The sequence below is a fragment of the Festucalex cinctus genome, chromosome 17, assembly GCF_051991245.1.
Source record: "Festucalex cinctus isolate MCC-2025b chromosome 17, RoL_Fcin_1.0, whole genome shotgun sequence".
NCBI lineage: Eukaryota > Metazoa > Chordata > Actinopteri > Syngnathiformes > Syngnathidae > Festucalex > Festucalex cinctus.
Genome location: NC_135427.1, coordinates 15,011,298 through 15,022,942, shown reverse-complemented (window position 1 = coordinate 15,022,942; position 11,645 = coordinate 15,011,298). Strand labels below are relative to the sequence as shown.

At 41.9% G+C, this 11,645-nt stretch overlaps 1 protein-coding gene across 2 annotated transcripts in view; it reads left to right on the top strand.

Annotated features, from left to right (window-relative positions):
* The first annotated feature begins 843 nt into the window (after positions 1–843).
* dock1 (dedicator of cytokinesis 1) overlaps positions 844–11,645 on the top strand; it is a 95,899-nt gene continuing 85,097 nt past the window's right edge. For both annotated transcript variants that reach the window (XR_013279450.1, XM_077502521.1), the window contains exons 1-10: positions 844–1,030; positions 8,706–8,789; positions 9,041–9,081; positions 9,176–9,231; positions 9,876–9,972; positions 10,046–10,194; positions 10,304–10,439; positions 10,578–10,735; positions 10,816–10,897; positions 11,382–11,517. Coding sequence is in view for 1 of the 2 variants with exons in the window: in XM_077502521.1 (XP_077358647.1) it covers positions 988–1,030; positions 8,706–8,789; positions 9,041–9,081; positions 9,176–9,231; positions 9,876–9,972; positions 10,046–10,194; positions 10,304–10,439; positions 10,578–10,735; positions 10,816–10,897; positions 11,382–11,517 (982 nt within the window). In the remaining variant the exon portion in view is untranslated. The remainder of the gene's footprint in view (positions 1,031–8,705; positions 8,790–9,040; positions 9,082–9,175; positions 9,232–9,875; positions 9,973–10,045; positions 10,195–10,303; positions 10,440–10,577; positions 10,736–10,815; positions 10,898–11,381; positions 11,518–11,645) is intronic.

Here is an 11,645-nt window from a genome sequence, read left to right as displayed (position 1 = left end):
CTATACGTCAACGAAATTGTGATTTAAGGCACCAGGAACGATTGTGTGCTACATGTATTCTACCTAGTGACAAGTCACCAGCTAAAATAAATACAAGTGATTCTATTGGTCGATACACTTGCTGCTAAATGTGATTTTAGATGTCTATGGCTACTAGGGAATTTTTAAAGTCATATAGTTTTCTGTTTTACTTCCAAAAAATTATTGGTGGACCATCCATTTGTTTGAATATAAAACAATTACTTATACAATTTAGTTGAGCTTACACCTCTAATTCTGCCTAATATGAAACAAAATAACCAGGATGAAAAGAAAAAAAATATTGGTCCTCATTGCTAGACCTGCTGTTTTGCTAAAATGTGATTTCAGTTTATGATAAGATAATTTATGAACACAAGTTGGAACCCATAAATTATTGGTGGCCCATCACAAAGCCTGCCTAGCAACAAGTGAGAACCACCGACGCGCTAACGTGATTTACGATTAGATAATTATGAAGAAATATATATATATATATATATATATATATATATATATATATAAATGTTATAACCCACATAAATTAATGGTGGAGCGCATATTTGTTTATATAATAAAGCGCCAATTCATGTACAGAGCAGTTAAGTGTCCATTTTGATTCGGTGTTTTGATGACCAAACCAATTTCCAGTAATGCTACTGTTTCTAATACGTAAAATGCGTATATTTTATAGTGATGTGTTTTTAATGACGATTAAATTAAATACTCCACCAGTTTTCACTACTTGTTGCTGTTAGGATGCCTGCTGGGTGGGAAAAAAAAAAAAAAGTTCCCATGGTTCCCCCTAGTGGAGCCTCCAGTCAGCGGCGGAAAAAAAAACAAAAAAAACATGGCTACCCGGAGTAGCTGCTCAACTCTCGACCAAAAGTGAAGTAAAAGTCCGGCGTTTTGCGAGCAACGAGTTCTCGGCTGGGGGGCCTTGTTGAAGCAGGGGAAGGAGGTCGGAGGATGTCTCGCTGGGTGCCCACCAAGAAGGAAAAGTACGGCGTTGGTAAGTACAAAGCAAAAGCAGCAACTCCATCGTTAGCGCCTTTTAGCTCTGAGATTGAACAAGTTTGGGAAGGGAAGGGAAGGGACGGGAAAGTGAAGCCCAACGCGGCCGTCACTCTCCGGCTTCGCCTTCTAATTCGACGAGCGGGTGAGTGGGTTTGGGGTATGAAAGTTGGCAGCGAGTTTTGATGTGGAATTCTTGAGAAGTGTCTGTTTTTACGTGGTGGGGAAGACGCTGGGAATTGTTACGAGGCGCCCCTCGGCTGCTGTTTCCTGTGCGGACAGTCAGAGGGGCCTCACTCGCTCTCGCTCCGGTTCCAAACTCGTCCACTTGAGCTTTACAACGCAAACTTTGACTTATTTCTAATTTCTCTACTACAATTTTCTTTTGTACTTTTTTTTTTTTTTTTTTTTTGTTTTTTGTTTTTTTTTTGCGGTCTGACACGATTTGTTCCACTTCTCCTACGCTTCCCTCAACACGGCAGGCGTGTTAGGTCCATGCTAATGTGATAAATCTCTTCATTATTATTAACTTACTAATGATGTATCATTAAAGGTAATCACAATGCACACTTTTGATTGGCACTGTCAATATGTTTACTTTTTTTTTATGTGGTTGTAGAACAATTCTGTAACAGGCAGAGAGCTCTTTCATATTTTGACTGGAGGAGGGAATCGCAATCTGGTGACGTCACTGGTACATATTCTGTTTGTTTCATGACACAGAAAGTTATTGTTGTTAATGAACATCCCCTGTACAATAAGTACATGTTTCTAATATTTTGACGAGAAGGGTGAATCATGATATAGCAATATCCACAAAGTGGTTGCCATCTTTGGGGAATTTTCATATTCGACCAGGTCAAGTGAGTTCTGAATTTAGGCCTCTGCCCAGCCGGCAAGTGGCTTTGATCCCGCTTGGCGCTGAATTGAAGCATATTACGGCAACCTATGTATGAAGTGACAGTGGTTAATGTGTTGTAAATTAATATTAATTCTCATAACTACTAGTTGCCTTCTTCATCACTGCACAAGCCGCTAAACACGCTTCATGTAGCACAGCCCAGGGCCACAGCTCGTCATTTGGGGCCCAATTGACAAAAAGTAATCACACCTCCCACCACCAGATTTTGGATATTTATTATCAACTATAAAGTCCACCTTTGAGAAAATGTTCCTGTTTCCTGAGTTAGATCCAGTCCTAAAATCTTTCTTGAGGATTATCAACAAGTGAAGTATTGAACACTTCTACTGTAATTGATCAGAACAATAAGCAACTTTTAATATAGTTTACTGTTTCAACTGCTTTTATATTTGTACCTTGGTGATGAAAACGTCACTTGTGTCACTCTCCACTTTACACATTTTTTTTTCATTTTATAAAATGAACATGAAGTCTTAATTTTATGTTAAAGAGTCATGATTATGTTGTACAGTTAGTGTTTTCTCTACTACATAATATACTGCAAGAACAAGGTCATTGCCTTGGAAATTCAGACAAATTGTTCTGGAAGTGAATTTCTATAAGTTGGCTGATCTGAGTCAGTGTTTGTTGCTGTTTGACCGATGGGATTAGTGTTTCCGATTGGTGGTTGCGGTCGTTTGCGGGACTGACAACAGTGCTCGTCTTGCACAGCCAGTGACGCATCTGACCGATATTTCGTCATCTTTTTTTTTTTTCTTTTCTTTTCTTAGTGAGACCATAAGTCACAAGTCTCCCTTCACACAAGGCAAACAATCCTGGTTGCAACAGGATACCAAATATGCTAGCAATTAAAACCTTAGCACTAAAATTTGAACCATGTGTCTTAAATCATGAGCTATGACCCGTTGGTCGTGACGGATGTGACGCTTGGCCGCCGTCGCGTCTCACCGTCCGTTTCAGGTCCAATAAATGTGAAGAGGTCTGTCTCGGATGCCGGCTGCTCGTTTTTTTACCATTACAGCACCATTGGTAAAAATAATGATGGCACATTTTGGTGGTATATGAATGGGGGAAAAGTTGTTGGGCTCACCGGCGATGGGTCGCGTCATTTTGCCTCTTCTGATGACTTCCGTTGATGGAAGGTTTTAGTGGTTTTTGAAACTTTTTTAAATTGTGTTTTATCTTGAAACTCTTAACTGGACCCATGCCTAATCCCAGAAGAAGATGATGTGTCAGGTGCTAAAAACTCTTGACTGACTTTGTCCCCTCTTCCGTGACTTTTTTTTTTTTTTTTTTTTACAGAGCAGCGACTCGGAAATGCTGTCTTTGACAGGTTGCATAAAACGGGCTTGAATTTGAGGTTACTCGAGACTGGCTAGCACAATTCTCCTTTGGACAAAGGCTGCAAAAAGATGCAGAGGAAACCTGTGTGACGGCATATAACACTACCCCCTCCGTCCCCCTGCCGATATTGATCCAAACAGCTCCTCTCATTGTGTGCCGAGGTGCCCCCGCCGTGCTTCCCGCGCTGGCTTGACAGATGGTCCAATGGTGTGCGTGCACGGTGGCGGTGTGAAACACAGTTCAGCGACGTCGACCGGCGTCATTACATAATTTAGTCGGGCCTCGGTGACGATAATACGGCAGAGCCACCGGACTGTCAACTTCTGTTAGGCGGCCGGTTGCGTGAAAGCGGGATTTTCCACCTTCCAGTCTCGCCTGACAGGCTGACACTTTATTTCATTTTCTTCGCAAATAGCTGACAAAGTAATGTAACCTTGGAAAACCGCAAAAAAGTTTCATGTTGTTGTTGTTGATAAAATTCCTCGACTTTGATGAAGCTGACTCTACTTCTGTGAAATACATTGTGGCAAAACATGCGCTTTTGCTTTGTTTGTTAGCAGAATTATGCAACATGTTCCTTGATGATTTTTCAACAGGATTTTATGTAGTAAAGGGGAGATCAACCTGATAATAATTTTTGTTAATCAGGATAAAATTTATATTGAAATGGATACCAAGGGAGGTTTTTACTAGGGATGCACGATAATTAGTGTTGTTCCGATACCGTTTTTTGGCCCCCGATACCAATTCCGATACTCATCTTTGTAGTATCGGCCAATACCGATACCTAAGTTTTTTTTTTTCTTCAACATGAAAAAGCTGTCCTGCCATTGGTTCAGAGCATTCAAGAGCCAATAGGATATCTTAGATCAGCATGTAGTGAACATGTCACATATCAGTGAATATTATGCATGAGCAAGACACAAGATGCTGCATCCAAAATCCCAAAAATATACATTAGCGTTGGAATTAATGATATCGGCATGTTACTTGTGAGTACTCACCGATACCAATACCACTGTTTTAATGCAGTATCGGTATCTCTGCCGATACCAGTATCGGTATCGGAACAACACTAATGATAATATCGTTGGCCGATAATTATCGGCAGTTATCGATCAATTTGACGTCAAACAGATTATGATAAACCAGATAAATAAATCTGCCGATAATTAGCGGCAATTATCAACCAATTTGACGTCGTACAGATAAACCAGATAATAAAGAAATAGGAAGATATCCATCCGTCCTTCCGTGCATCCATCTATCCATCCATTTGTTTTGGGAAACTCAAAATGAGTTACTGGTTGTATTTGAAGCAGAGATGGCAATAAAATTCAGCTTCATGGTGCTTTACACAATGTTTCTGTGTATTTGTACACATTAGACTTATAGTAGGACTCGAAAGTGCTCACTTATTGGTTATCGTCACTTTATAAATTATTGGTTTATCGTATCGGTTCAAAAGTAGCATTATCGCACATCCCTAGTTTTTGCATTTTTCGACCTTTTTTCAGTGAATCGGTGACAAAATGAAGGCAGGCGTCTTATGCGAATTTGGATTGTTACGGACATTCTCGCTGGGTTTTGTTACATTTGCAAAAATCGGCAAGCCGCCAACGGCAGCTAGCGTTGTCTCCAAGTGCTGAAAATGTGGTGCTTATTTTAGAAAGTTTAACAATTAAACCGCTTTGTTTTCTGTAAAAAAAGAAAAATCATTCAAACTATCATCACTGTTGCTGGTTTTCATGAGCAACTTTCAGAAAACTGCCAGTGAAAATAACTGAAGACACCAATGCATTCTAGACTGTTGAAAATTTAGGTCAGACAAGCTTGCAAAGTTTGTGAAAAGGTTAACTAAAAACTTTGGTATTAAATGCTCGCAACCGCCCCCCCACCAACATTTTAAGCGAACAGTCTCGCTCACAGCCAATCGGGTCTTGGACATGGGACGACCCGTCTTCTTCAGTGCACCAAGAGCTAATCTCACAAGTACTACACTTCAAGAGTGTCTATCAGCGCTTGTTATTCAAAGTCCCCGAAGCTCTTTGAAAGTAGGTTGCCTCATATTTATTCGCAAATCAACAGGCTCAGCATCTCTCGGGCAATTGGGGTCATAAATAATGTCAACATCAACTGAACTCCTTGTTATTGTTGTTTGTCTCGTGTTTCTTTTTTTTTTTTTTTTTTTCTCACGCCCTTTTATTCCGGGATTTCTAATGGAGGTGTCAGTCACAGCTGACGTGAAATTGCCCCCGTAACTTTTCGGCGCGGCTGCAATTTTGACGAAAAGGCCATTTGGTGTATTAATGTGTGCACTCATGCCCGGTTAAATACTTGATGATGGCTTGGGTGACGGTGCCGTTGCTCAACTCTGGAGGCGGTTTTAGATTAAAGTCCAACATCGCTAAGATCCGTCACCTTGCTTTATAACCTCTTGCGCAGGTGCTCCCCGGTGCTCGACGAAGATTTAAAAAGGATTTGCGGGAAGGTCTCGCTACGTTAAATAGCCGGAATTGCCGTTGACTGATGAGTTGCATCTATTTGGATCACTGGGAAAATAATTCTGGTGGTATATGCCGTTATTCGTTTTATTATGGCCCAGAGACTTAAGACATGTGATCGGCATGCAATGAGAATTGGAGTTGGAAAAGTGACTGAATCAACATCACCGCTGCTGTTTGCAGCCACATGGTCCACTCCACTCGCGATTACCGAACAAAGCACACGTGGGGGTTCGCCGTACAGTACATACAAGGAGGCGGCTGGGAAGCAAATTACTTTGGAGTCTTTCGCTGATGGGGCTTAATGAGCACGTTCAGTCTGGAGCTCAAGGCCGCTCATTTGCAGTCATGGAAATCTCAACAGGAAATCACCCCCTTCTCTGCTTGAGCCAATTATAAACAACGGTCCCTTGAAGATGTTTTTTTTTTTTTAATGAAAGTGGCGATCATGTCTGCGTGATTGGGTGAAAACGTGCAAGTGCAGAGAAAGTGAGAAAAGCACACAAGTGAGGAGGAGGAAATGTCGCTTGAGGTATTAAGAATATCACAATGGATGGAGAGCTTCCAGTAAAGGCAGAAGGAAATATGTCGTGCAGGAAGATGAACAATGTGTCCTTTTGGCAAACAAAATAGAGGCTTGAAAACTCATGTAATGCTGGCAGGTTATACTAAAAGTTTGAATAAATATGACAAAAGGTGACTTTTGAAAAATGCAAACTCCTGCTTGAACTTCCTGCCTGGTTTGTGCATCTTGCATTGCAAACCTGTGAGCTTTAAATAGTCCCCTTTGCATCTCTTTCACTGTGACTCATCAATTCCAAAACAAACACACTTGAAATCAACCACAGATCTCAAGCCAAGGCCGAACACTTTTTAATCTGCATTGACAGCTTTGTAAATAACCCCTTCACCCCCGTATTTTACTGAATTATGTCATCGCCTTCACAAGCTCAAAGCATCCGTAAAACATTTGTTTATTTTTTTCCCCGTATGGTATGCTCCAAGCAAAACTCACAAACAAAATGAGTTGATTACAAACCCGGGGTCAGCCAAATTCTCCGACTAAGCTCTTCTAACTTTGTTTGGGATTCCCTGGCCAACTCGCTGACGCTACGGAAAACAAATGCAGCGAGGCTGAGTCGCTCACGGCACTATCGACGGCGCTCCAGCTCCTTCATCAATGCCCGGTAATGGCCACGTTATCGGCGGCCGCGTGGATTAGCGCGGTTTATAATTGAGCCCAATGTGTGGAATTACAATCAGTCGTTTGGATAATTGTAGAAACGGGTGTCGTTTGAATAATTGTAGAAACGGGTGTGTGTCGTTGAACGCTGGCGTGCAATCTGATGCCACTCTGCGAGGTCCTTATGTAGGAGACTTACGTCCGCTAAGGACCCATCCAGCCACCCCTTTGACCACATCTTGGCAAGTGGTGCACATTTTTAGTCCATGTTTGGAAAATCATTAGCATGTGCAATACTGGAGGGTTAAAGTTAGGCCTAGTGTTAAGAATATGCATTGTCCAAGATAACGGCTGAAAATTTGGAAGGACTGAGAAGTTGTTGACGTACTCATTTGCGGAGAGCATTTTCACCCGTTCTGTTTTCATGGTTATTCCCTTCGAATGGTCTCCTGGCGTGGATGCTTGAGAACGCCTCGTTGTCAGCCATGAAAGACCGAAGAGTTAAAAGTGTCGAGCAGGGCTTTGGACTCCATTAGAGTGCCTCATGGTCAGCTGCGAGTGCATGCAAGGCACAGAGAGAAGGCATAAGAGTGAGGTAGGGGGGAAAAAAACTATTTAAAAGTTCACAGTCACACATGACAGCCAGTGTGTTTATCTTCACAGATGCACTATGATGTCTTGGTTTAGTTCTGGATTATGGAACATTTGGCCTGAGCAAGTGGCCCGCTTCAAAAATAAACACACAGGCATTTCCTGCCATTAGCCATGGCATAATCGTGCGCACCCTGCTGTAAAATGACAAAACCGCCTTCCAGGTTTTTTTTGTTTTTTTTTGGTTTGTGTTTGCGGCCCTCGCCCCACGCCTGTAGCTTTTGTGTACTTGAAACAAACTGCGTGCATTTCCTGCGGGTAGCGCGGGCCTTTGTTCACGTGTCAGCACGTGGCTCTGGTGAATTCTCTGGCCTCGCTGGACTGTTTGTGGGCTCACAAAAACACTGTCACATATTTATTGATGGCAACCTGACACGCAAGGCTAATTGAAATGTGCTACTAGTGCCATTTTATGGCTTCCACTAGATAATGATCTGATTGACCTTTAGGAAAATAGCAGCTTCATGCAGATGGTTAGGTTATTCTTTTAAGCCTAAGCATAACTCCTTTGCTATTTGTGATATTTGTCATTCTTATCAGAGGATGAAGAATGTATGCTATTGCTCATGATTGGTATTATGGATTATGTGAAGAATTGTTCAAACATAACGACTACACGTACCTGTCGGGTCGCTATTTGATTCCTTACTATTGCTTTAAGCTTACCAACTGACAGCTTGAATGTCTCCAGGAAAAGCTTGCCAATATTTGGAGGAAATAAAAGAAATCACATTAGAGGTGAAGGTTGTCATCAATCTGCACCAAGCACATGTTAACGCGAGCGCCTGACATGCTGCCCGTGTCTTGTTTTAAGACAGTCGCGGCCCGTTTGCACTTAGCAGATTTTTATTGGACGCTATTAAAGTGGCCTCAAACCAAAAAGGAATTCTGGTTCGTTTCGCACCGCCTCCAGTGTTTTGGTCTTCCTGCCGCCTGTTGATTATGACACCGTCAGTGGCGCCGGGCCCTGGCGTCAGCGTTAACCGACCGGCGTGGGTGGACGTTGTAAACACGCGCCTGTTCCTCCTCGTAAGAATCCCGTCTTGGTCTTTTTTTTTTTTTTTTTCAGCAATCTACAACTACGATGCCCGTGGAGAGGAGGAGCTGTCCCTGCAGATCGGTGACACGGTGCACATACTGGAGACACATGAACGTAAGCATCTTAGCTAACGTTATATTTAAAAAAGTGTTAAAACGGAGCCCTGCCTCTAATAGTGAAAAATCAATGGTAATTGACGGCTGCCCATAGAGGCTTGCGATTGCATTTTACACTGCTGCTGGGCTGGCAAACTTCTCATACGCTTTAAAACTTCCCTTGTAGTGTCTGTATTCTTTCCCATACCTATCATGTATTTCCCTTGCATATCTTCTTTCTCTCTCTCTTTTTTTTCTTTTCTTTTTTAGACTGGTACCGAGGGCATAGGCTGAGGAGGAAATCCAGAAAGGTGAGTGTCAGGTTAACACAGTCAAGTTCTGACCCAGTTTTTGACCTGAACATGTTTCGCTTTGACCTGTCTGACTTGCGTTCCATTCCGGCAGGGCATCTTTCCCGCCTGTTACATCCACCTGAAAGAGGCCACTGTCGAGGGCAGCGGGTCAGTACTTGAACAAGTGTGCTGCTGTGATTCCAAAATAATGCTACTTCCCTGCAGGGCTGGGAGATTAAAGACCTTTAAAAGGAATTGAGAGATTTGCTTCTAAAGACATTTTACAGGTTTGAAGAGAACTGCTGAAAATGTGCAAAGACTGAGAACTAGAGTATGCAGTTGTAGAGCTATAACATCCAACTGTTTTTCACTATTTTCAACTTTCCATCATACAATGATGGCCCAAGATGGTGCCAATACAATATTATTTGGCAGAATAAAATTCCGATAACCAATTAATCTACTGATTAATAAAAAAAAAATGACGACAATAATTATTTTTTGGTCACTTAATGCAACAATAAAGATATGAGTTGTAGGTGGACAATTTTATTTTTAGTTTTTTTACAAAATTTTCTCCTTTAGGATTTGTTCAACCTTAGAGAGAAAAATCTGCAATTGTTATTTTTTTCCTTTTCATTTGTGCGTTTTTTTTTGTAAATATTTGTCTCTATATTAATGTGTTAAAAGAAGGGACAAAAATATTTTTTAAAAGAGCTCATGTCAGCCGATTTTCCAAGATATGAGCCGGTGTTCGGACGATATTTTGCTTTGATAAGTTAGTAAAGCATCTTATTTGCTATCTGTCACAGGCAAAAGGAGACGGTCGTTCCCACCGAGCTGCCGCTGGTGCAGGAAGTCACCACCACGCTGCGGGAGTGGGCGTCGATATGGCGGGACTTGTATGTGGTAAGTGCCAAGTGTCTTTTGTAAGCTTGTGAATTTCGTGACTGTGTTTACAGACGTTTTGGGGGATTTGCAGGGAGACAAACGCGAGATGTTCAACTCGGTTCGGGACATGATCTACGACCTGATCGAATGGCGTTCCCAAATCCTCTCGGGCACGCTGCCGCAGGACGAACTCTCCGAGCTCAAACAGAAAGTCACGTCCAAGATTGACTACGGAAACAAGTGAGGATTTGCTTACTATCCACAGATTTTCCAAAATGAAGGCAAATGAATGGAGCTCAGTGAATTTGAACTTGTTTTTTTTATTTATTTATTTTTTTTTTAATCCCAGGTACTTGGATCTTGACCTGGTGGTTCGGGACAAGGATGGAAACATTCTGGATCCGGAGCTCACAAGCACCATCAACCTGTTTAGAGCGCACGAAACGGCCTCCAAGCAAATCGAGGACCGCATCCAAGAGGAGAAGGTGAAAGAAACTGACTTCCAAACCCGAATTTGAAAGACTAACCCCTAACTTTTAATGAGAAAGCCGAACTTTAGCTTGAAACACAAATCCTAAAAACGGGTTTAAAGCCTTCAAAGTCTTTCTCCTCTTTTCCTTTAGTCGCAGAAGCAGAACATCGACCTGAGCCGGCAGGCCAAGTTTGCCTCCACGCCGGCGTTTGCCCTCTTCGTCACGCTGAAGAACGTGGTTTGCAAGATCGGAGAGGATGCCGAGGTGCTCATGTCGCTCTACGACCCGGTGGAGTCGAAGTTCATCAGGTGATGCCCTCGAGGAGGACTTGCTGTGAGAGCGTGTCGGGAGGTATTCATTTTTTTTTTTTCCTTTTTCTGTCTGGCAGTGAGAACTACCTGGTGAAGTGGTCCAGCTCGGGTCTGGTGAAGGACATCGACCAGCTGCACAACCTGCGTGCCGTTTTCACTGTGAGTTGCTTTTTGACTTGGAGCATCATCAACATTTGCACACTTCCTTAAAAAACCTTACAAATGTTTTTTTTGTTTTTTTGTTTTTTTGTTTTTGTTTTTTTCATGAGAAAAAAAATATCTGATATTTTACATGATGAAATCAAACAGTAATGACAGAAACAGAATGTAAGTGCCCCCCCCCCTGTCATTTCAGTGGATATTGTGCTAATACTTCTGGTATGTACGCCCCATCCTATAAAACATGCATACATGGCAGATAGCTGAAGTAATATTTGTTTATTTTCGCAGAAGATAAAGAATATATGCCAGTAGGTAGAAATAAATAGTAAACTTCAAATGAGTGTGTCAGTAAAAATTTTGAAGTTATATTATTATTTTTTTCAATAAAGAAAAGTGAATCCAGTTGAGTGTATACTGCTGTATTTTTGCTCTTCTGAGTGGCAACACTGAACTTACTGCATGACATTTTGCTTCCTTCCAGGATTTGGGCAGTGAAGACCTGAAGCGTGAAAAGATCAGTTTTGTGTGTCAGATCGTGCGAGTGGGTCGCATGGAGCTGCGTGACAACAACACCAAGAAGCTGACGTCGGGTCTGAGGAGACCCTTTGGCGTGGCAGGTGAGGCCCATTGAGGCCGAGTCTTTGAAAGAACAGTTTAATAAAAAAAAATAAAAAATGTTGTCTTACGTTTTATAAACAAATGAGATTGGCTTTGTTCACGCAGAATCCAAAATTCTATTTCACAG